This window comes from Medicago sativa, chromosome 8 (assembly GCF_051527215.1).
Source record: "Medicago sativa cultivar Bolivia chromosome 8, Bolivia_mono, whole genome shotgun sequence".
In the NCBI taxonomy this organism is placed as follows: Eukaryota; Viridiplantae; Streptophyta; class Magnoliopsida; order Fabales; family Fabaceae; genus Medicago; species Medicago sativa.
The window spans coordinates 66,863,988-66,890,543 of NC_140756.1; the positions used below are offsets into that span (position 1 = coordinate 66,863,988).

General features: G+C 33.1%; 3 protein-coding genes across 4 annotated transcripts; 2 read left to right on the top strand and 1 right to left on the bottom strand.

Moving 5' to 3' along the window:
* The first annotated feature begins 3,444 nt into the window (after positions 1 to 3,444).
* Positions 3,445 to 7,345, top strand: MSRA5 (Peptide methionine sulfoxide reductase family protein). The gene is made up of 4 exons (XM_085739033.1): positions 3,445 to 3,780; positions 5,041 to 5,153; positions 5,259 to 5,403; positions 6,796 to 7,345. Exons 1-4 carry the CDS (start codon positions 3,481 to 3,483, stop codon positions 6,991 to 6,993), a joined length of 756 nt encoding a protein of 251 aa, XP_085595159.1. The 5' UTR covers positions 3,445 to 3,480; the 3' UTR covers positions 6,994 to 7,345.
* Positions 7,346 to 8,906: 1,561 nt separating this feature from the next.
* On the top strand, positions 8,907 to 11,536 carry PIN1AT (peptidylprolyl cis/trans isomerase, NIMA-interacting 1). The gene is made up of 2 exons (XM_085739035.1): positions 8,907 to 9,271; positions 11,141 to 11,536. Exons 1-2 carry the CDS (start codon positions 9,028 to 9,030, stop codon positions 11,263 to 11,265), a joined length of 369 nt encoding a protein of 122 aa, XP_085595161.1. The 5' UTR covers positions 8,907 to 9,027; the 3' UTR covers positions 11,266 to 11,536.
* Positions 11,537 to 17,081: 5,545 nt separating this feature from the next.
* On the bottom strand, positions 17,082 to 24,925 carry LOC146900719 (zinc finger CCCH domain-containing protein 6-like). Of its 2 annotated transcripts, none has more exons than XM_085739030.1 (4): positions 24,675 to 24,925; positions 19,061 to 19,267; positions 18,774 to 18,898; positions 17,082 to 18,691 (listed from the first exon to the last, which is right to left on the bottom strand). In XM_085739030.1, the coding sequence occupies exons 1-4, from the start codon at positions 24,735 to 24,737 to the stop codon at positions 17,389 to 17,391; spliced, it is 1,698 nt and encodes a 565-aa protein (XP_085595156.1). In that variant the 5' UTR covers positions 24,738 to 24,925; the 3' UTR covers positions 17,082 to 17,388. The 2 variants fall into 2 exon arrangements, with proteins under 2 accessions (XP_085595156.1, XP_085595157.1); XM_085739031.1 differs by lacking the exon at positions 24,675 to 24,925 and adding an exon at positions 20,176 to 20,318.
* Between the last annotated feature and the right edge of the window lie 1,631 nt (positions 24,926 to 26,556).

Here is a 26,556-nt window from a genome sequence, read left to right on the forward strand (position 1 = left end):
GCATAATGGAGATTGTATAATGGAAAGAAAATAAAACACAATCAATTGTATATTGATTAGCATTAAAACCACACTCTTGAAGGACAAGTCATATCCGGCTCTAACATAGGTGATAAAGTTTTTATTCCAAGAATATCTTTGATACCGTTTGATACTAGAATTCCTTTCAAGTTTCAACGAAAGCAATTTCCGCATACCGTTTCTTTTGCAATGACTATAAACAAAAGACAAGGTCAATCTTTGAAACATGTTGGCGTATATTTGCCATTGCCTATCTTCTCTCATGGTCAATTGTATGTGGCTTTGTCAAGGGTTACTTCAAGAGAAGGTTTGAAGATATTAATATCTGATGATGATGGTGAAGACACTGATGTAACTTCTAATGTAGTTTATCACGAAGTTTTTTGCAATGTATCCTAAATTGTGTACTTGGAAGGATTGACCGAAATTAAACTTTTTCGTTGTTAATTTATGCCTGACAATTTTCCCTAGGTTGTGTACTTTCTATTATTTAACAAAATTAAAGTTCTTATATTCCTATGATTCATGGCTTGGAATGTATCATAAATTTTGTACTCTCTATGTTTTACGACTTATTGTTATAATTATTATGACTTATTCTGCTATGGTATAATATTGGCTTAGGTACATTGTGAGTTTCTACATGAAAATAAGACCCCGTGCGTCAGCACGGGTCATGGTTCTAGTTACTAATTAATTTATTCCAGTTTGCCATGTAGCACAAACGAGAGGGCTCCTAACAATCCATGAAATATACGTGTCGTGGACATGGAAGGAAAAGGAGATCTTCCATAATTTGGAAAATTCCACTAGTTATATATTACAAGTTTCTCCAAGATAAATTGGAGGAGCTTACAGACAAAAATATTTTTTTAAGCAAAAGAAAAATTATATAAAATAACAAACAAAGATATATAAAGATTGAGGGGCATTTGACCCGACTCATGTACAATTAAACAGGAATACAACGCGATAAATTATATTAAGTGGATGAATTCTAAACTATCCTAACAAAGATTAAATTACTACAGACGCAACTCAGCAAATCCACGTACGGGCGCGAAATCAGGTTACAAAAAGTATGAAGTAAACATTTTCAAAGAATAGTAAGAGTTTTGAACTCTAACGAATGGATCGACCACCAACACACAATGAAAATCAAAGTGTCAACATCTCTTGAACAAAGTAGCCAATATAAGCTCTTTCGAGCATGACGAACCAGCGTGGAGGCAACGATGATGCCTTAAAACCTGCAGATCTCAATAGATTTGAAACATTAAAGAATCGAAGAAGTCAGACCACCAAACACAACAAATTCCAAATAGACGTGTAACAAGTCAAATCAAAGAATGAGTCCAATACGTTAAAGAAAAAGAGAAATGATATTTGTACTACCAATTTGCAACCACAATTTTCTTTCTCATACTCACATTATATTCTTATTTTCTCTCTTCCATTTTCTCTCTCTATTATTTTTGACCAATAGAAATAGAGGAAATGAAAGTTGTCTTAAAAATTGTCACTAATAGTTGTTTATATATCATTACTCAAAGGAAAATGAGTATCAAAATGATAACATGCTCATTAAATATTAGTGGGGTGGGGGCAAGGGTGAAAAGAAGGAAAGTGAGGGACTTGGTGAGAAGTGAATTATGATGGAGACGGTGGGTGCTAGAATGGGTAGTTGTAAAAGAAGATATGTGACTAGTTAATCTCTGCATATAAATGCTTGGCTTCATAGTTTTAAAACTTGGCTCGGTCATCGACTTGGTAGGAGTATTGGGTCACTAAGTTAATGGTCGAACCACTGAGTCACTGGTTGAACCGCATGATTGAATCGGATTAAACCGAATAACTCGGCTAGATGACTCGGTCTTAAGATTAATTTTTTTTTTATAGATATTTAACAAAATTAAATTGGATTGAATAGATGACTCGGTCACTTAAAAACTAAAAAAGAGACATGTAATATGTATATTAATATCTTTTTTGAAAAAATGTATATTAATATCTATATAACTATATTTTTTGACATGAAATAGATTTTGTTTTGCATATATATTAATATTAATATAATATCTAGATTTTCTAAAAAAATATATGATGTTATATTAATATTATTGTGTAAATATTATATTTAATAATGATTTTCTCTTTCTCTTTTTAAAAGAAAAGAAACGTTGTGTTCTAGCCACTTCTAAAATTAAAATGTGATATATTTACATATATAATATACTCCCTCCGTCCCTTAATGTAGCCACCCATTGTCTTTTTCACATCTCTTAAGAAAAGTTGTCAGTGTAATTAATGTGTCTGTTTTGTGTGTTAATATTACAAAATTGTCTTTTGTTTGTATATGTATTATATTTGACTTTTCATATTTCAAGACAAGATAGTAGTATTAATTAGGGGTATGTTTAGGAAAAAAATAATAAATGCATCTAGTAATTTGAAAAGGGGTTTACATTTAGCGACAAAAATAAAATCAAATGGGTGTTTAGATATAGGGACGGAGGGAGTATTTCATTTGATAACAAAGATATGAAGTTGTTGTAGTGGTTAAGTTTTCACCAACTATTCATTTTGATGTCTGTGGTTCGATTCCTATTGTCCTCACTTTTTCATATTCTGAATTTTCTACAAAGTCAAAGTTGTTGAAGCATTAATCTGCATTAAATGTTGAAGCATTAAACCGTATTAATTAGTAATTAGTACATTAATGGAGCAATAATGGGTATTAATCCTTCCCTAATGACTATTTATGAGAACAAAAATTTAAAAAAATATTAAACCGGGTTGGCTCAGAAAACCGGCCGAGTCACCGGTTCTAACCGGTTTTTGGCGAGTCAAAACGGTTTTCACCGGTTTAAATGCATAGCTGATTTGACATGTGGCTCGAACCGGCATACCCACCGGTTCCCGGTCGGACCGGTTCGACCGGCCGGTCCGAGCCGGTTTTTAAAACTATGCTTGGCTTGAAGGGAAAGCTATGCTGCATCAAAAGTGATAATATTTAATTTCTAAACTACCACTATTCTCCCAAATTTAGTCTTTAAACAAAAAATATAATAAATAATCCATAAACTATTTTTAATTCATGAAAATTATGTCTAACCTTACACCTGAAATTTTTATTGTAACTACTCAACATAAATTCACATACTAGGCGATCTCGATCGTAGAAAAGAAATCTAACAACTATTTACACAGTGCAATTTCACACAATTTCAATCTTAATCGTTCATTTGTGATCCGATGATCCACAACGATTATTGTGTAGAATCCATTTCACAAAATTGGTTTCTTAAAATTGAATAGTTTTACAAGAAACCAAAACGACTCTGAAGCTGACAAAAACGACATAATGCCAATCTACCACATTCAACAATCCGCACTTATTCCCACTCCTCAGTTTCCGCTTTTAACCACAACAAAACTTCACGCAACACCAAAACCAAAATGAAACTTTCAGAGAAAACCAACTATAACTACATTCTCTCCACATTCATCATCCTCATTGCATTCCTCATCAACAATGCAAACTGTATCCGATTCCCGGATCGGGTCGCTCAACCCGCCCGCGAACAACCCGATCAACAACGCTTGCAAACCGCGGTATTCGCTCTCGGAAGTTTCTGGAGATCCGAAGCTGTGTTCGGGTGTTTACCTGGTGTTGTGAGGACCACGGTGGGTTATTCCGGTGGATCTAAACCTAATCCCGAATATCGAAGCTTTGGTGATCACGCTGAATCGGTTCAGGTTCTTGTTTTCGCCAATCTCTTTTTGTTTTTATCAATTTTAGCGAAATTATTATATTTCTTTATGTTGCGTATGTACATTCTTTACTTATGGTGAACTTAAGTAAATTACTTAATTAAGTGCTTATTGAATAAGTGTTTATGTATAAGCTATTTCTATAATCGTAAAGAGATTAGGATTGATCTGTTTCCATTTATGCAGTATGTATTTTTTATAAGCTATCCTTGAGAGTTTGTTGAGATGAGTATTGAGTAGAGAGCAAGTTGTGGACCTGTCATAAGCTAATCCTATAAGCCTGTTGAAACGCGCTGATTATGTCAGGAGGTTAGACCAAATATGGATATGGTGTTCATAAGCCAATCCAAATGCATCTTTAGTAAAAATGATTGATAAACAAGTTGTTCATATGGCAATTCACAATCCGAACACATCCTTAATAAAAATAATTACAAGTCTGAAGAAATTTTGACAAGGTTGAGATGAAGAGTCTATTTACAACTTAATGTGAGAAGTTATTATTTTGAAGGCTCCTCAATGCAAGATCCTTCGATAATTTTTCCCTAACTATTTTGTTGAAAAGTGTATCTAAATAGGCTCTTTTGTCCTAGGTGTATTTTAGCAAGTTTGGTTTTTCTTGGTCTTGGATTGTATTTGGGTTGCCAAGCTAATTATATTTAACACTGAAACAAAATTAAATATCTAAAGAACACCATGTTCTGACAAAGTTCATAAAGGATGTCATTTTTAGGCATCCTTTATGAATGTTTGGAGAAGTTTTGCATGCTTCTTAGGAATCTCAGAAGGCCATGGCTAGACTAGTGTCTTTTATCACCTGGATTGACATGTATAACCCTAGGCTTTTATTAAAGATGGAATGGGCATGTTTTGGGAATAATTTATGGTTGGCGGTTCACGTCTTGGATGGTAATGAGTGTGATATTTGTTAAGTAATTTGAAATCATTGGTCCATGAAAAGGCCAGGTTTTATTTAACTATTCATCCAATATAGGTAACAGTGAAACATGCTTCACCAAAATGTAGTGGTGTTGATTCTGGAATTAATGTAAAGCAGACTACGATATTTAATTTTTTTGTTACATTCAACTGGTGTTGTGGTTTTCTTTTATACCATGAAAAAAAAAAATCATCAACCATATTACATCTTATAATGTAATATAACTTTGTTGGTTTACTGATTTGGTGAGATGAACTTGGATGTTTTTATTGATTTTGCCATTATGGTTTGCTAATACAATTCAGGTTGAGTATGATCCACGGTTAATTAGTTTTGGGGAACTACTTGATATATTTTGGTCAAGCCATGATCCCAGGCAGGTGTTTGGCCAAGGCCCTGATGTGGGTAATCAGTACAGGTAGGAGGAGTATGATGCCAGCTGCAGTTCTTTGTGATATTCCTTCATATTCAATCTCATGCCAAGTGCTAAGTACTGAACTACACTATACTTACATTCCAACAGATCTATTATTTTTGTTAATGGAACTGAAGAATCAAGAATGGCTTCTGTCAGCAAAGAACAGGAGCAAACCAGGTCAAGAAGCAGCATTGTGACTACTCAAATTCTACAACTTGGAACATTTCACCCGGCAGAGCCTGAGCACCAGGTTTGACTTTCCAAATTAATGTTTAATGTATAATTGACGTAGCAGATAAGCGTTTTCTCCTATGTTTGCATACATCTGAGTCCTAGTAACCTATACAATGTAGTACAGTAATACTGTGATTTTGTCAAAATTTTAAGATATAGGTGCTACAGTTCATATTGAATAATATATTATATTTATATGCAAAAAAGATACAATTAAATTTATCCACTTCTAATCACCCTAATCCGAGTCCTATGTGTTCTCTAGCTTGTTTGGTGAGGATAAAAATATGTTACACTGTAATGGTTTTGAGGTGCTCTAGATTGCAAGTACGAATGTATTTTGAGGAAGGCATTAGGTGAGACCGTGAGAGTCGTATTTCAGTATGTTTCTCAATTTATTCGAGTAACACTATTTTGAGGACAGTGGGCATCCATGCCCACACAAGAATAAGAGTATGCCAAAAATATGAATGCCGCAGTATTGATTGAGTATTGGTCCACTATAAAAATACACCCCCAATTTTGGTTTAGACATGCATTGTTGATATGCAATCGCCCAATATTCTTTGTCATAGGCCTTACTTAAACCTTAAGCCAGTGAGGGCAGAATATACAAACAGTGGGTCAGTAGTAGGTTCAAATACATATAAACTGAGGAAGTAAAATGCAAAAATGTAGATTTTACTACTGGTTTTCTGTCAATAAAGATTTTAGTTGTGAGTTTTTAAAAATGATGGGTGCACTTGCACTTTCCTCACTATAGGTGTAGGTCTGCCATTATTTTTGGTATTGAAGGCAATTCTATTTGGATTCGTGATGCTTTGCTTGTATTGTGACTTTTTAGAGCAATAAACCACTAGTTTGTGTTGTGCATTCAAACGGTGGAACTATCTATTACTTCCTATTAGGATTTTTCTAGTTCAGCTACTGCTCATTTTTTATTTTTATTAAAATTCAGCTACTGCTCATTTTTTATTAAAATAAGATATGAAGAGATATGAAGTGTTGAAAGTTTGGGCCTAACTCATCCTTACAAAACCGGCTTGTAAGGTGCGGAGTGCCTCCTCTTTATAATCTCTTCTCAAGAGTACTATCTATCCGATGTGGGACTAAATCCACCCCATCAAAGCCAACATAGTTACTTTTGGAAACACTCTAAAATATAGAATCAACTTTCACTGAGCTTTAACTTATTTGGCCCTAAATTGTACATTAATTAATTGATTTGTAATTGTGGCTAAAAACCATCTATTTACCGACAAAAATTGAGTCCGTTTTTTTGTCTAATTGCTGAGGATTTCAGAAAGTTCAATTTTCTGTAGTAGGTGAAAAAGGTGTTTGATAAAAACAGTTCTAGATCCTGTTAGATCACTGACTGACATTGCATGTTGTGTTTCTAAATATGCAGAAATTTGAACTCAAGCAAAATACATTCCTTCTTCAGCTAATTGGGAACCTGCCTGAAGAGGAGCTCGAGAGATCAAACCTGGCAACAAAATTGAATGGATATGTAGCTGAGCTTTGCCCTCCAAATATCCAAAAGCAAATTGATGCAAAGATCAATGAGATTTTAAAAAAGGGTTGGCCGATTTTAAGGGAACTGTAATTGGCCTTTAAGGGAAGTTGCTCATGTTCATATTGTCATTCTGTGGCCATCGTGCTCAGTGTATCTATAGGCTTTGTTCAAGAGCTTGTAATGTATCAGTTACACAACTCGAAATACCAGAAAGAGAATTAGGCACATGGTTTTTGCACGGTCCGAATATGATTATACTACTCCGTTGTAATTATTGTAACAGCGATCGAACTCGAGTCCCACTCACCCTGCGAAGAAGAAATATTTTTTATTTGTGAGCTCTTAAATTTCATTTCCAATTTGCCATATGATGACTACATTTGAGGAACTTGTAAACCCAGATTGCCAACTAATTACGTTCATACATGTTATATTCTTGTGAGTTCTAACGTTTTTTAATATAGCAACAGCAAGAACTTGATGTTTTCTACTCATTGAATATTTATGAAACCACTCGAAAAAAAATTTGTCTTGAATATTTTATGAAACCGCTTGAAAAAAAAATTCAATATTTTATCTGCACAAATTCTTCATATATTTGTATGTGCGTAAATAAGAATTGGAGTAGTATATTTTGTCAAACATGCGTCCCAATGATGCGTTGTCAACACATAAGTTGTCATATTCATTAATTGACGTAACACATCATTGGTATGTACATATACTAATTAAACTTCTTTTCGAAGGAAGGAAATTAAACTTCTTAAATAATACTACCTCCGTCCCTAATTATAAGACCCTTTTGAGAATTTTTTTTGTCCCTTTTTATAAGACCCCTTTGCTATTTCCAACTACATTAATTATTTCTTTACATACATGCCCCTATTTATTATACATCTTTTTCTTCAATCAACAATAAATAACATGTTGAAAACATAAACCAACCCTCTCTCTTAAAGGATAAAATTGTAAAAACAATAGTAATTACAAACATATTTAATACAAATATCCACTATCTTAATTCCCGTTATTTTTTCAAAAGGGTCCTATAATTAGGGACGGAGGTAGTACTTAAAATATATTGTGATTTGTTTTGGATGAATCTATTTTAATTATTTCAATTTACTACTAGTTTTTTTTATAAAAAAAATAAAAAATAAAAGCATTAAAGTTCAGTGTTGTAATTTAAATGGAGAGAGTTTTTATCATTGAACTTTTTAAGAAAAACTTCCCTCCCTGCTTGTTGTCTTTTAGAATCAATTTTTTTATTTTCCCTTAATTTTACTTTTGATTGTTAACAACATTTTGATTTTGATGATTAATCGATATTTTAAAAATTAATCCGGTGGATTCCGCCATTTAAATTTGAATCACCTCACGTATACAATATGTGGTTCAATTTTTTGTGTATATGTAAACGAAGTTGTAAACACCACCTATCATTAACAATACGATGTACACGAAGTTGTAAACACCATCTATCATTAACAATAAGTTGTAAACACCACCTACGGTCTTTTAACATTACAATTACAATTTGAACATAATGTCACGAATTTTTAAACATGCACACTTTATATATTGGGAAATGTTAACTTGTGCCCTCAAGGCACAAGTTTAGAAGCCAAATGTAGAAATAATATATTGAAATACGTGCATTAAATTTAATCTTTAATGTTTTAAGGAATTGAATGCACAAAATTTAAGAGAATATTTCTTTTTTTTTATTTCTTAACATGTGCCCTTGGGGCACAAGTTAACATTACCCTTTTATATTTATTGTAAAGAAATATAAATGAATCAATTATTACCTCAAGTTATAGGTGGCAATTAAGGCTCTCTCTAAAAAAAAAAAGTGACAATTAAGGTGGGGAACAATTGAAATCACATACAGTAAGCTACATTCATCCTGAACCGCAAGATTCAACTAAAACGAACGACCCAGATAACCTCGATGTCGGTCCAATCTATAAATAGCTAAATACCAAGCAGATTCGCGAGTTAACTGAGTTTCATTACACAGTGACGGCGAAGATAGATTCCGATCGTAAGAGAAAGAAAACATCAATTTCGTCGGCGACGGCGGAAGAAGAAAAGCGAAACAAGAAGAAGAAAGAAGCGAAAATGTCTTCATCTCGCGGCGGCGCTGAGGTTAGGGCTTCACACATACTGATTAAACACGAAGGTTCTAGAAGAAAAGCTTCGTGGAAAGATCCAGAAGGTTACGTCATCAAGAACACTACTCGTGAAAGTGCCGTTGCTATTCTTACTTCAATGAAAGAGGATATCCTTTCTGGTAAGGCCAAATTTGAGGATCTTGCTTCGAGGTATTCTGATTGTAGCTCTGCTAAACGCGGTGGCGATCTTGGTAAGCAAATTTCAGATTCTTCAAATTCGTTTGTGTTAGTGTGTTTTTGAATTGGATTATGAGGGAATTTTGTTAACCCTAGGGTAGTTGAATGAGTTTATTTAGTTATTGTGTTACTGTTATTGGTGGATTTGTTGAATGTGAATATGTTATAAGAATTTATCTTAATTAATTGAAATTAGTAGAAACTGTGGGCTAAGGAGTGTTTTATGAAGCACGACACTGACAGTCGACACTGATAAAAATATGAAAAAATGAATTAGTTGGACGTAATCACATGTGTCAGTGTCAGAGGGTTGTTTTAGTGTTGTCGAAATAGAAGCTAAAGTGGTGGTATAAGGTCACCAGCCCACCTAAATTGACATCGGAGGGGTGTTTAAATTTGGGGCCTAACTCATCCTTACCAAACCGGCTTGTAAGGTGAGGATTGTCTCTTTTATATATACTCTTATCAAGAGTCTTATCTATCCGATGTGGGACTTGGGTTTTTTCCAATACACCCCGTCACTCCAGCATTCTTTGGGCTTGGTGCGTGAATCGGTAGGTGGCCCTTGAATTCGACAAGCTCTGATACCATGTTGAAATTTGGGGCCTAACTCATCCTTACAAAACCGGCTTGTAAGGTTAGGATTGCCTCTTCTATATAAACTCTTATCAAGAGTCTTATCTATCCGATGTGGGACTTGGGTTTTTCTCGAGGAGGAGCAAACTCCCAGGTCCCAAGTCAATACCATCAAGCCAACCTAAGTGGTATAATGTCACCACTATTGTCAGGTGATGCAATATTTTCTGCAAAATGTTGTCACATTGTGGCTGTAGTGGTGCTATAGCATTTATCGTCGCATAGTTTGCCCAGATTGCTGTTTTACGCGATCCACAGTCGACAATATTGGTTTGGTTGTTATTTGAGGGATTCGTTTTGCTTGGTGTTCCTTGTAATTTACTAGAAAGTTATGGTTTGGATTTTATTCTGCCTAAGAAAGAATAGGTACAAGATTATGATTGTCATATGGATCTTAATTTGGTTGTAGTTGTGATGGTAGCTTATTTCTTGTGCATCCTATCAACCAACTTACAAATTTCTTGTCAAAGTAATTTGGTCTTCTATACAATTTTGAACAATTTTAGCCCTAGGGGTGCTGCCTTTCCCGTAATGTTTCTTAAGCATCCCTTAAGTTTTTTTGTTACTTTCTAAATAATCTAATTGAAGAATTTATTTTTGCAATCCTAAACATTACATTCTAGTTCTATCCTTCTACCAAGGGTAGCTAAATAATTCACATCTCATGTCATTGTGAATTCTAATAATTATTGTAAACTGCAATGACTGAACAAATATGTTGTGATGGAATTTTTGTTGGACTTCTTGATGTTGCTGTGGTCTAATGTAAGCTAGCATTAGCTTTAGGCAAATACAACATTGTTGGAATGTGAATTAAAGAGCTATAATTCAAACGTCCATCAATACAGCTGATCTTTCAATTTGCGCGAAACTGAAAATGTGGTTATGAAGACAACAGTGTCTTCATGAACTCTAATTCCTAGACCTCCGATATGGTGTACCTTGAATTCATTTTACATAACCCTCCTAAAAGAAATGCTAGTAACATCCACTCAGCATATTATTTTCAACTCACTCTTCCAATGATTGATATTTAGTTGAGTCCCACCAAATTTATTTGAGACCCATTTTGAATTTTAATCAATACAAGGGAGTGTTTTGAGAAGAGTGTTTAGATGATGTGTTGCTAGCACCCCTCTAATCCTAAAGGATTGATTACACATTCAATCATTGCTTTCATATATAGAGTGAAATATATGCATAATATTTTTTCAGTTGAACTAAAATGGTCACTTTCTTGGCTGTAGGTCCTTTTGGTCGTGGCCAGATGCAGAAGCCTTTTGAAGATGCAACTTATGCTCTTCAAGTTGGTGAAATTAGTGACATTGTGGATAGTGACAGTGGATCCCACATAATCAAGAGAACAAATTGATTATTACACGGAGTAATCTTCCTTTTAGAGTGAACTGTAGCATTTAGAGATGATTGCTGTGATTGTTGTTCAGCTTGAAATCTGTTGATATATTGATAATTTAATCATGGCAGAGCCATGTGTTTTTTTGATGATACGTTGGTTTAACAAGAATTAAAAAACTGTATCTGTATGCTTGTAATTTTGAAAAACATTCATGGGGTTTGTACTTCGTACTCTATTGTTTTTGGCAGGATCCTGTCGTGAATTCTATCACTACCAATTATGAACACGTTACCTTGTTACCTATGACATGCATATAGTCTAATATTGTTTACCTGCGAGAACCACCACAAGAATCGTGCCTCCATGTAACTTGATAGATGGATGCATGTGGTGATTGGTTATGTTATTATATGAATGGTTGATGTGCAATATATATGACGAGGTAGTTGTGATAAATCTTGTGAATGGCCGAGGTCTATGCTAAGTTTTTTTAATAATAACTCACAATGTAAGCTTTTTAAAGGTTTTTGAGTTATTTATAGATAGGAAATTGGGCATTGATTTATGTTAGAATTAAGAGTTGTGTAGGAGGATGTTAAAACTTGTATTGATATAGACTGATCCCTCTGTTTCAAATCTGTGATAATTTAAGCATTTTATTCTATTTTATAAGAATGAGTTTGACCTGTGAGAAGCAAACGTATGATCCTTGATGGGAGTATATTCAGAATTCTTGAGAGGTGCTTTTATGTGAATACTTGTTTGACATGAATATTTGACTTATGTTGAGCGAAAAACACCGTTGAGTTAGTATGGTGGTTGGGTTAGTATGGTGGAGGTCACGCAAGTATACAGGAGCAAATCTAAGTCTTGAGGGATCAAGTGTCAAAATTCAAAGATGACAAATAATTTGATGTCTTGACATATTGTCGAATACATAACCACCCTGAACAACTATTAGGCATCACTGGACTAGTCGATTGAGATGTAAGAAAACATTCACATATGAGTTATGTTGTTTCTTAACGACGAGTACTGGAACATAATACTCCTAGTCAATTTTTTCTAAGCAGTTACCGTGTGAGATTTGATAAACTGTGTTATAATGTAGGGTTAAATATGTTTTTAGTTCCTACAAAATTACGACTTTTCAAGTTTAGTCTCTATAAAATATTAATGGTAATTTTAGCCCTCCATAATATAGTAGTTCGTAAGAATAATCCCTATTTTGAAAACTTTTTACAAAAATCGGATGATTTTAGTCCTCCAAAATAATCCTTATAAAATGCAAATAGGAACCAAAAGTGAATAAAAATTTTGTAAGGACTAAACTTGAAAGTTTGTAATTTTATAGGGATTAAAAACATATTTAACCCTATAAAATATGAACAAGGTGGCTATGACCCTTAGACCACCTCTCCCTCTGTCATTGTTAATACTCATTTTACGATTATTTTCAAAGAAATTTGAATATTAAGACTGCAGGATCGAATTTATGTTAATTGTTATGTCATTATATTCTCGGTTGTCTGGATTCGAACTTTACACTTTTAACTTCTTTAATCTCTTAGCTCTCAACTAAAATAGATATCCATTGCCGAATCACTTTCAAACATTAACATAAAAACATGTTTTGATAGCTAAAATAAACACTTTTTTTTTTTTTTTTACAAAATAAATATTAATCCTTCGGTATGGAATATGGATGCATCATGCATCTAATATTTATCCTACTCTTTTGTATTATTATTGTAAAATCTATTATTTTATAGTATGAGTGATCTACTTATTGGTTAACTCATGCGAACAAACCGTCGTGTGCATGAACTACTTGAATATTATCAAGCTAATATAAGTTCAAATGCCTTACTTTTTCTAACAAATTATATTGGCCGGCATGCATGAGAGGTGTTATTCGTTCGTTCCACGACGTGCTTATTATTATTATGAGACATGCTATTTACAACGAAAAAAATACTTACTTAAGGAAAAACCCAAATTAAAAAAGTATGGACAAGCTCATACAATAATCGATGATTATAAAGGTTAGATAAATTTTTGATCTAGTATATGTGATTTACCTTGTTATCATTATAGTATGAGAACTTAGAAACCAAGATTATATTAGTTTTATTATCAAATAACGTTCACTCACAAAGTTTTTTAATCTTGTCGTCTAATAGTGTCTCCTTACCCCTGAGGTTTTATGTTATATTTATTTTATTTGCATTCATTTTTTTGTAATAAAATGGGAAGAACATACTAAGTACTAACGTTTGTATTTGTGAAAAAGTAGATAAGATCATTTGATACGGCTCTCTTAATATATACATTTTTAAGCAAAATGACCCTTTTAATTAATGATGCACTTTTCCTAAAAGAAATCACAAATTACGGATCTTGGGACAGTGAATGCTGCATCTCCAAATCATAAACTGAGTGTAGTTTGTCTTGTTTAATACTACTACTACTAGTATTTACTATCTTCTTTTTCTATACCAAAGATAGTAGTATTTATCTTATCTTATTTTATTACTATAACATTTTAGAATTTGTATCATGATGAATACAAGTGCTTGTAGGCCGTTGTTGTGGAGTCTTTGGCATTTTGACATGTTTATTTTTACAAAACAAATTGCATTTTATTCATTGTCGTGCGAGTCGTGCGGTAAAGGATGCCGTGCTACATAGCACCGCTCTATATATTATGGATTGTTTACTTAGATAGCGAAACCTAAGGAGAAAGTGAAAGAATGGACATGACAACATACTCTATGCAACAAGATATTAAATCGCAAAGAATATATTGACATTTTACGTTTTGGTTTTTGTATATCATATAATTCATAAATAGAATTGGAATAGTATTATTTTTCGCTTTCAGTTATAATGACTGGTGGCGGCATCCGTTACTTTGTATGGGTGTTTATGTGTAGCTATTTTTCTATCATTCTTCTGTAGTGCTATTTTTTGGCAACAGACATCTGTAACTGTATTTTTGTGGGAGATCCTTTTTAGCACACCTTGTGCAAATTGAGCCACCTTCGGTGCTTTCATATATTCCATTTTAGCTTGTTAAAAAAATGAATTGGAAGAGTATTATTCTTATAGAGTACGTGCAGACGGTGCAGTGCTATAAAATTTAATGGTACAATTGTTTTAAACTATATTTTGTGCAAACCATTTTGGCCATTACTAATAGATTTATTTGATCTTAAAATTAACAATATACTTAAAATCATACCAGCTTATAATCATTGATTTGACTCGAAGAGAGAATGAGATAGAAAAAAACTAATAAACAACAAAGTTGTATGTATCTACATCATAAAAAACTACGTTGTCCGACAGCAAAAAATTTATGCCGGAATAACATTTCTCTATTGTAGAAAAACATTAAATTAGCGAAGAAACTGTAAACGTCAAATTACGAAATTGATCATAAATAATACTCCCTCCGTTTCAAAATGAGTGTCGTTTTAGGTGTTTACACGCATATTAAGAAATGCAATGATTAAGAGAAAGAGAATGGTTATTTTACCAAATTATCCTTATTAACTATTGGTTAGTTTCAAAAGTAATACTTTGGAAGTAGTGTGCAGAGTATTAATTGGAGGGTACAATTGAAAAGAAAAAGTTATTATTGCATTGGAAACTGAAAGCGACACTCATTTTGAAACAAATTTTGTTGGTTAAAGCGACACTCATTTTGAAACAGAGGGAGTATACCTTAACAAAAGCGATAAAAGATTCAAAAGCTTGATTATTATATATTACACATTTTTTATGTTAGAAATTTTATTTTGAAGTGTTCGTCTTTCATTATGGTAATACATTGGTTGAAATGGTGTATTGACGAGTTCTTTTTTTTTTTTTAAAGTGTATTGACGAGTTCTATAATATCATTTAAATGGTTCATGATAAGAGGAACTATTATGACTTATAAAGAAAGGAAATGGTCTGATGTCTACAACTCTTCATGAAAACTAGTTGAACCATTGTGATCCTATATATATGAAAGGTAGGTCCCCTCTTAACTTTCTTATAAATATATCTTAATACATAACAATGACTTTTGATAATTGCATTTATCGCATTTAAAATTGGGAAAAAAGTGAGAAAATTATCCAATAGTCAACATATTTTAGAAGCATTTGAGAGCATCAAAACAATTTAAAAAATATACACACAAAAAAAAAAAATAGAAATATCATTCTCTTGCTTTATATATAATTTTTTAAATTCATGAAACTATTATATGTGGTTCAATATTCATGACATTATAATATTATTCAGGAGTAGAAAAGAGGGCATATATTGTAAGTGTAAAATAATTTTATACCGACGTTCAATAACAATTGATTATTTTTCCTACAAAAAAAATTGATTATTTGACAATTATTTTTGGTAAAAAGGTTTAAATGACAATATAGTGAATTCTTATTAGATGACTCACTATTCGTATATTTTCTGAGTTTAATGGTGGTGAGTTGATAATCCAAAACAACTTGGCACACACAACCAATCAAAACATTCTAAACTGCCACATCAATTAAAAACATTAATTAATATGACGATTTTAAATGTTTTAATTAGATGTGTGAGCAAAATTGTTTTGAATCATCAAAATGCACCACCATTAAACATTTAAACTCTTACTTTTTTGTATTTTTAATATATTCTACCATGTAATATTAGAGTGGTCATTCATTTTAGTCCATAAAACATTCAAAAGATTAATGTTCAATGCCGGTTTGTTTGGAATTTTTTTGAAAAAAAACATTTTTTAAACAAAATCAATTTTTTATGTAGTATTTGTTTTAGATTTTTAAAAAATCCATTTTACTAAAAAAAAAAACATTTTTAGCCTCAAAATGAAAAGTTATTCCTAGTAGCTTTTTCAAAATCTATTTTTTTTTCTATAATTGTAAGAGTTTCAAATCTTTAAAAAAAATTATGATAGTTAACAAACAGAAATAGCTTCAATTTTTTTTTTTAAATCTCTAAAAAAATCTCTAGCTTCTTTTAACCCAAAATCTTTTTTTTAAAAGTTGAAACAAACACACCCCTTAATCTCGAGAACAAATTTTTTATGCTCCCTTAAAAAAATCAAATTTTTGAAGGGGAAAGTTACTAAAAATATATCCAGCTTTAATTAAAACTCAAATTATCATAAAAGACATTAACATTCAAATCATAACAAAATGCTAAAATGTAACTTCTCATGTTAATTTTCATTTGCCATGTATTTTTCCATTAATTAATTTAATCTTCTGTTTTCATGTTTTTCTAGTCACAAACTAGTTCTCTAACATTACAGTTTTTGCTATAATACTAGTTTTCTTAATCTTTTTTCTGTTTGCATTTTTACCTTTCTTATCTGAATCTATATATCATATTTTGTTAACCGACTCATCATATCTCACAATTTTTTATCTTTCTTTTGTATCTCTTTTTCCAATGACTCTCACTCTCAAATAGAGTGAATATATATTCAATGTTGTATACTTAAATTACTGTCTCAAACTAGTACTAAATTTCATATTAACATGCTTAGTATCAGTACTTTGCTGTTACAGCTCACAGTATGTGCCCGGTGCAGCAAATTTTCAAAAACTTCAATGTTAATAAATTATTCATCCCATATTAATCTATTTTATTTGATCAGTATAAGGTTATAATTTTCAAAAAAATTAAATTCTTGCCTTGTTTTAATTATTTTTTTCAGTATAGTTTTTTCTTGTAGTGCTATGAAAATTATGGATGAGTACCCATTGGCCAATGTACTCCATGGATGGACCACCACTTCACTAGATCCAGGCTGCACAGTCTCACCAAACTGCAAAAATAGAAAATACCAATTTGTCTAAAACACACTAACTGTCGGTTTAAGGAACCAACAGACATGTCAAAAGTATCAAAATCTTGGACCCAATTGTAGGACCCACAATCATACCAAAACTGGCCACCAATTCCAGACCACAACCACAAAAACTTAAGCAATTTTTGCACTCATGCTCCCACTCCCTGTACTGCTTCAACCTACTCTCAGTTTCCATGTTCTTTACAGGGTTTAAAAAAGATTTATAGTTTTTACCATTGAAAATTGCTGCTTAGAATTATGCACTCTCCTAAATTTCACAACTTAAATCTTTTAGCACTCTGCCCCCCTAGGAAGTTACCAGCTCCCGACTCAGCTGAAACATCATGCTGAAAGGGGCAATCGGAACCATTCCTGCACCCCCTCGAGCTATTAAAGTAAATGCATTGTTTCTTGCTTTTGTATTTGACTTCCCCTTGATTATTGTTATGTGCCAATTTCATATCTTGGAAGTTACTATGACGGCTACCTATTTGTGAGTCCAGCTTATCTTGCCCATCTGCACCATGTTGCCTAATGAGGTTTTTATAATAGTTAGCATCCTTTACAGCAGATGCTGAACCTGAACTTGTTTGATAAGGCTTTGTACTAGCAATGGGTTGTGTATTGTTCAAAACAGTATGCAAGTTCCCAGAAGGAGGCAATGGAACTGTGCTTTGTTCACTAGAAGAAAAAGTGAAAGATGCAGATCGCTTCACCCCAGATGCCAGAAATGAATCTGGCTGAGGCTGAGTATGTAATGCAGTTGACATTGGACTTGACATGTGAAAATTATTGTTGACAGGTCTTGGCATATGAGGTTCAGATGTAGGTGTGGACATAAAAACAGAGGGGGATATTGGTTTACTGGATACTGGCCTAGACAATGGATCTGACGCAGTTGCTGGCTTATCATGTGCAGAAGACACGATTGAATACGATGGAATTGCAGGAGCAAACAGAGTAGTTGGCTTACCAGATGTAGGATTGAAAGATGAAACTGATGGAATTGCAGGCTTCAACCCAGAAAAACCCACAGAACTAGTGTGTGAGTTCCTAGAAGCTGCCACATCGAGTGTAGATGTAAACAAAGGAACTGAAGGAGTAGCAGCTTTCAATCCAGAAGTGAGTGTAACCATGGAATTTGAGGACGAACTTGCAGTGGTGGCGGCAACTCCATGCTCATTGATCAAATTCTCAATCATTTTTGGGTCATTTAAAATTTTTACGAGTAGATCCATATCAATTAAGCCTGCTTGCTCATTACTCTTCAAGATGGCCGCCACAACTTCAGAGGCTGCAGCTGCGTCAGCTTCCAAACTAGAAGATACCCCTGCTAAGGGCATTAGACGAGCATCTGAGGAGACAGTACGGGGGGAATTACGGTCTGAACTATTGGAAGTTGTTGCCGGCATGTATTGATGCAAATTCTGTGGCTGAACATTGGGATGAGTGTTCACTGCTGCTGCTAATTTAGGCAAATTAGTCATAGACTCTTCCTCCTCGATGGGAATGATTGGGATGAGAGGAGTACTGTTATCATCATATTCTTCCTCTTCTACATCCAAAGAAACAGAAGGGCTACATACCCAAACGCAAGTCAACAATGTTACTAACAGAAAATGAAACAACACAAGGCTTTCTTAAATATTCAACATTTTACCTAGGAGGAATGGCAGAGGGTCGGGGATAAACTGCTTCAAGCACTCTTATTTCTCTCAGCTTCTGAACCTCTTTCTCCCTACTTTCTTGCCCAGCTGCAACTAGCCAATTAGGACTGAACACAAACTGTATTGAAGAGTAAAGTAATCAACATAGTGACAAAAGAATCTGAAACAACCAGTTAAAGAAAGCAGAGTATGAAATGTAATAGTTTAACAAAAGAATTACAATGTGAAATACATATTGCTAACAAAGGGTTGTGGTAAATAACAAGCAGCAGAAAATTACCGGCAGAGGGCATTCCCATTTTATCTTAGGAATGTGGGAGAATTGAACCTTTGATTGGTTAGGGAAATGACCGCTTTCGAACCCAGGAGGTAAATCAATAGATTCATTAGTACTAGAACACAACATTGATGACGCCTTTGCTTCAAGACTGTCTTGTAAATTCAGGCCAACTTTTGACGGGTAATCTTCGGACAAGAACAATTTGACCTGTTAGGCCATATAAATTAGTATTAGTGCTAAAAGAGAAAGTGTATATCACAAATAGGTTTGAATGGAAGTATACAAGACTACATATCTATACATTAAGATTCTATCTACAAATCCTAAGATAAGAAATTCCCTGCTAGCAAATACTACTATTTAACACTTAATAGACAAAGCACATGAAACAGACTAAATTAGACACATAATTATGCACATGGATATGAAGAGCAGAGGACCAAATACACAATTTTCAGCATGTTGCTGCTGCAGAAGGTAAGACAGAACAGATAGACATTAGTTGTTTTCGGCAATATCATGGATACTAAAAGAGCTACTAGACATGGATGTAAGGAGTATGGGGGCTTTTTTATGTTTAAGAGAGATAGAGGAGAAAGAATAATAGCAGCTAGAAGGATCTGTCTGCTAAGATGCACCATACGGCATTTTGCCTCCCATGACGTGTTTGACCGAAACACCAACATACTCTGAAACGCCATAAACATGTGCCAGCTCATAATCAGCGACCCTTTTTAAAAAATACATGAATCCCGACATGCTCTTAATACAATAGTTTACGTTGAATGCTAAAGCTCACTCATTAATTGCAACAGATACAATTTATATCACATTGATTCATCAGTAAACGGGATATGCAATACTGATGTTTCAGAGGTATGTTTTCGTTTGAAATTTGGACTTCTGACTTACAATGATATATTTATTGTATTTTGTGAATTTCATATCTTTTATATGCATAGCCTTAAGGAATTGTATCCTATATTTTCCAAGAAGAAAAGAAAAACAACAACAAACGTATCTGATACTTGTAGCCAGGTCTATGCACTGTAAGGGTATCTGCAACACTAACTACTGCAATCCAACCCTCCAGACTACTAAGTTCAAGTGCTCACCAGTGACCATTCAGGAGTGCCCAAGCTATGCTCCGCTCAGCTATGCACCTATACTATAATAGTAGCCTTTTGACCAATTGAAATGCTATAGACAACACTGCTCCCTAATTCCCTTTCTTCATCCCACAAACTTCAAATCCCCAACAGTCCAATCCCTCAATATATTTCATCATAAATAATGGTATTAACGGAAGATGCGCATAACACACCAAAACAACGATGTTTTGTGCCAAAACTCAGTATGCGTGGGCTTATTTCAGAGTCATGCCTTCTTCCATAATCAGAGTATGCCCTCTTTGCTTTCAGCCGGGTATTTTTCAACAACAGGATTAGAACATTTGCTGGATTGCTCATCCTGATCATTTTACGAGAAAAATGCTTTCACCGTATAGGAGCTAATTACCCAAGACGTCAACAAATATGAACATAGATAAATCGAAATTAGCAGTTCCAATGGCAACTATGTAATAAGTCTTTCAATATGAACACAGCAGTCAAATTTTCAATCTAATGTAAGATCGTATGATTTTACGATCTTCAGAGCTTGGGGATTGACCACAGTTTGACACACAACCTAGCGAGGTCACAAATACTTGCACGTTGGATCAGTAAGATCGGACAATTTTCTCGGTAATCCAAGGGTTTGATCAGTAATTGGGTCCCACTAGGTTTTGCGCGATCATAGGGCTTAGTCATATGCATATATACAAATATGTGAATATATATATAATGACTTTTATTATTTCTGTAGCATCTTGCCTATCAAACACCAACTAGAACTTATATAACAAAAAAGAAATTGACATGATATAATGCCTTGAACATGTATCTTTCAATAAATTACACTATCAAAGGCATTTTGATGGATATCACTAATTATCGTTGTTGCTTTACTTGTACTTCATTTTTGTTTCGCCAAATTATACACACAAGACTGGTGTAATGTTTGTGATATTGTTTCTAAAATTCGCATTACGTGGAATGGCATTTTCTTTTTTGTTTTCCTCTCCATAATAAATTGCTTTTATTTCTCAAAATTCAACATCGAATCCATTGTTATGTCGCTTGTCATGCATGAATGTCAACATCTTGACTCGTAGACTCATCTGAGTTTACGTCTCTAAGTAGGGAAATATATTTAAATATATATGTTTATAAGGATAACAACTATATAGTTGTGCATAGACAAAGACGTAGATTGGGAATAAACATGCAGAGAAGCCTTTGGGTCTGATTTTGTGACCACCTCCAAATTGCTAACTAAGGTATAAATATTTAGAAAACTCAGTTGAGTTTTTTAAGATTCATTCAAACTCGGCTCAAAATCACATGAGTTTATACCTTAGTGAGCAATTTTGAGGTCACAAAATCAGAAACCAAAACTTGCTAAATGACACTATTTCACCCCAAAGGCTTCTCTGCATGTTTGTTCACAATCTACGTCTTTGTCTATGCACAACCATATATATGTTGTCCTTATAAAAATATATACTTAAGTATTACTATTCAAAATGACTAGACTATGTTTGCAAGACAAATTTTTGGATTTTTAGTATTTAGTTTATAGCTTGTAAGCTCATATGACAAAAATAGGCATGTTTGATAAAAAAAAATTCTCCAAGCTTATAGCTTTCCTTTTTGCTAGCTTATAGCGTTTTATGATAAGCTACTTCAAGTAGCATTTGAGCTTGTAGCTTATCATTTTTTTTCAATTTTTGCCTTGGTATCTTACTGGAAAAAAAAACATTAATTTTTTTTATGAAAAATATAAATATTAATTTAAAATATCTTTTTTATGTCATTTCATATTCATGAACTAGTTTAACTACTAATTTTATCAAACGCTACAAATTCAATCTAGTAGTTTATCCGCTCTCAGCTATCCGTTATTTTTACTAAATAGAGCCTAAATCACAAGTGAACCAATGTCTTCACTTGTTTAATGACTAGCCCGTGTTTCAAAACAATTTTTCAAAGACATGGTTTCAAAAGAGTTCAACTCTATTTACAACAAAATAACTTGTTTTTTGGATTCAAAATTAGAAATGATTGATGAAATTAAAGTAGAAAAAGTTATTTTTTGTTGTTAATAAATTGAATGCACAATTTCCAAGGTAAAGTTTCCATTTTAAACCTCTTAACAAATATCCTAAGGGCACTTGTTAGCATTTCCCTTGTTTTTTTTTAATACTTTCTTTTGAAAAGGGTGGATATCTAAAGAAGGAAAAACATTTGATTGAGTTTTTTTAATACTCTCTTTTGAAAAGGGTGGATATCTAAAGAAGGAAAAACATTTGATTGAATTTTTTAATATTATCATCAAAGATCGCCCTAATCAATGCATTGTAGAAGCCAATAGCAACAAATAACACATTTATACTGGCATTCCGCGATTGAGCAATCAACGAGTGCAACACTCATGGGGTTGCACTTGACTTTAGCATTGTAGGAATAAAGATTGAGATCAAGTTCAGATAGAAGTTATAACATGGTTGTCAAATTGTCGACTTGACTCGAAGACTCACCCGAATTTACTTTTACAAATAAGAAAATCGAGTTGAATTGAATACAAACCCATTTTAGCATAGTGTGATGTAACATTCAACAAGTGTAAGCGTCATAGGGTTGCACTTGATTTGGGCATTGTAGGAATCAAGATCGAGATCAATTCCTTATAGAAATTATAGCATGACTGTCAAATTGCCAACTTGATTTAGAGACTCACCTGAGTTTACTTTTACAGGAAGGGAAATCAGTTGAATTGAATACAAACCTATTTTGGCATAGCGTGAATTCACAAGTGTAATGGGTTGCACTTGATTTTGGCATTGTATGAATAAAGATCGAGATCAAATCTTGATAGAAGTTTGACTCAGAGACTCGCATGAGTTTACGTTTATAGATAGGGAAATTGAGTAGAATTGAATACAAACCCATTTTTGAGCAAACTCGATTGAATTCAAGGAATCAATAAAACTCCTCAAAATCACAAGTTTGTGTATGAATGAGCCAATTTCGGGAAAAAGAAAAACCCAAACACCAAAACTTGTAAATCGACCGTGTTTCACGATAGGGCTTCTACATATTTGTTCCCTCCTAATGCTTTCTTGCCAAGCAAAGTTGCTTGGCCACCTACCTCGTCTTATTGTTTATGGTGATTGTCCGACAACATCCAATGAACAATCACAACTTAGCAACAAGATTGTTCGTGAAACTTTGCTACACTGCACGAACTCGTCTTAAATTATTCCATTAGTTCGTCTGACTTTCTTCTATGTCTTTGTGTTGCAGTACTGCTTGGTGCTTTCCCGATCATTCTTCACGTGAATAAGGCAATGTTTACTCTCCATGAAATAAAGTCATCCCTATATATATTGTGGTTTAATTTGTTATGGAACATTAATGTTAAACGATTATTTGATATGTTATTTAGGTCAACTCATAAGAGTTTGAGTCGAAGCTGCATGAACATGCATGACTCTCGAGTATGACAATCAACTACAGTCAATAAGGCCGAAATCCTTGTCTTGCTCGACCAATGCTTTGATTTTCTTCCATTTATTAGGGAGACTCGTGAAATTTCATATGATTCTTGCCATCTTAAAGTCGGGCCTTCTTTCCCAACTCCCATCACTTCGCCCAGACACACTTAACATCTCTGTTTCAACATTTCTCAGAACTATCTCAGAGCACTTTCCAATGCTAGGTATTGCATATCATTATGCTAATCATTGTTAGTGATTAATTGTTCTTGGTTATGCCTTATATTGATTATGACTAAGCAATGACTTTTTACTATTAGTGATGAACTGGTATTGAATTTTCAGTTCTTAACGAGTTTTCGTGATTTATAAGGGTATATTACAAACTATTTCAATTGTAGCAGTTATCTTAAGTTACTTTTTTAAACAACAACTCTGATGCACCCAGACACTATCACCAACAAAGATCATCCTCACTTTAAACAAATATTTACCCTTCCTCATTTCTCATATCTACAAGTTTCATTAATTAAAATGCAGGATTTAATTTAAAGTTACTTTTTTAAACACCATCATAAATACTCTGATTTTCTGAATTTACTGTAATCAATGTATATTAAATTACTTACTATAATTTTATATGAATGACTTTTAAGATCTATTTCTTCTTTTATTATTGTTAATTATTAATTAATGCATGGAGTTTGCTTCCCTGAAGGGTCAAAGTTCGCATCTTGCTTTGTAGTGTCAGTATCAGGTCCCATTTATAATAATTAAAAAATAAAAAAAATTATTTTTAATTTGTTATTTAATATGATTATATATATGAAAGCAGTGTCCCCTGTCTCTCCAATAGCTGTAATTGCATAAAATGTCAGGGAAAAAGATTGAAAACTAAATCGTAAAAAAAAAAAAAAAAAAAAAAAAAGTATGAAAGTGATTGAATCATGAAAAACATATATAAAAAATCGAATAAATTAGTAGAAATTGTGGTTAATTGAAGAAATGATGAATTACCTGACATAGATTAGCAGGAGAAGCCCACGAAACCCTATTAGATTTCCTTGCTCGCTTCATCATGTTAAATTTCTCAGATAGATAGATCCAACAACATTCAGATTTATAAACAGAACCGAAGAAAGTGTTAATCTGAAGAACGAAAAGATTAGTTAAAATTGATTTGGTTCGCGCAGAGAGAAAGAGAGAGAGAGAGAGAGAACCCTAGAGATAGAAGAGGCGCCTTTTGTTAAAGATGGATGCGGGAAAATAGGAAAAAGAAAAAGAAATGTTAATATATATATATAAGCATAAGAAGAGGGGTGAGGTGTGTAGTGACGATTATGATTGTGTGTATTTGTCTGGCTGCGTCGGTTGGAAATTATCATCATGTATGGATAGGTTGGTGTGGGGTAATGTTATCGTACTAGGCCAGGTTGCCACGAGCCATGGCCCAATCATATTATCCATTTTTCTATTTTTTTTCAATATTTTATTTAATAAATAAAATTGATGTTTATGAATAGATAGTAATTAATCTGTTCTAAAAAAATATGATGTTTAAGAATATAAGGTAGGGAGAATCACTCTTAGGATCATAGAGATGTTGAGAACGTCAAACTTTAATGATTAATGGTTGGTTGATTGATTTAATTGATGTGATTTTCGTAGAAGAGGAAGTTTATTTATTTTTTTTAGGGAAAGAGGAAGTTTTTACACTTTTTACATTTTTTTTTAATCATTCATTCATTTTTACTAATTGATGGTATGATTTATATTATTTAAAATTATTTTTTTTATATATTTTTATAATTTTTTATGGTAGATAATCTTTTGTACGTATTATTGTGTTTTGGACAATGTATAGTTTTTCAAATTTTTGCACTTTTGTTGTTTGTGATATTTGAATTGGGGTATCAATGCAATGTGTAAAGTGAAAACATCGAAAGAGAAAATAAATTACAGTTTCTCAGATTACGTGTGTTTTTACCCTTTGTGCAGGTATAATGAACTAATGGTGATGCGCATTTGACTTTTGTTGTCTTGTGGAGCAAACTTTCTCCCGTGCGGAAATATTTGGGTAGATGGGGAGTGACTTCTCTTGAAACGAGATTTTATGAGTTATCTTTTTCCTCTCCAAATGATGATAAAATGTTTAGATTTACTGCATAGTGAAATTTAAGCCATGGAATCTTGAAGCTAATCAATGGACAAATGACTTTAACCTTGAGCAGCAGCAGCACTCATAAGCACGCATATAGGTACATTTTTATGGTTTGCTTTAGGAGCACTAGTGCCCTAAAATCGTATTTGTTATTGCAAGTAGTATAGGTACTCCCTTTGTGCTAACTCGGCTACAACAAAGTTTATGTCTGATAAAACATTTGGCCTATTTGTCAAGGTTCTATTAGATATGGATTTAAATCAACCTTTGAGATTTAAAGTTTTAGTTGAAGATGTAGTGTTTGCTTAAATTTTTTTTGGAACTTTACTATGGGAATTTGCCTGACTTTTTAATTTATTACAAGAGCATAAGTAATTATATATAAAATTGTAAGAAAGTAAATCTTGTGGAAAAAGAACAATCATTTAGGAGAAGACTAGGGAAATAACCTGAAAAGCAGTTTGTCTAAACTTTTGATAGTAAGAAGGAATGAAGGAATGAACCAAAGTTCATTGATCTTGAAGATTATAGTTTAAAAGGCGGTGAAAAAAGCAAGTGAGACAACACTCGTGTATCCGAAAAAACTAAAATTGATGTTTCTAAGCAGATGGTTACTAATAATCACCCTTTATAACATGCTTAAGTGATGCAAGTAGTTAGTGATAATAGCTTTAGGTTGCCAGACAACAGTAAAACTCAAGTGCAAAATGATGAAACTAACTCTCAAGGCTCGGAGTT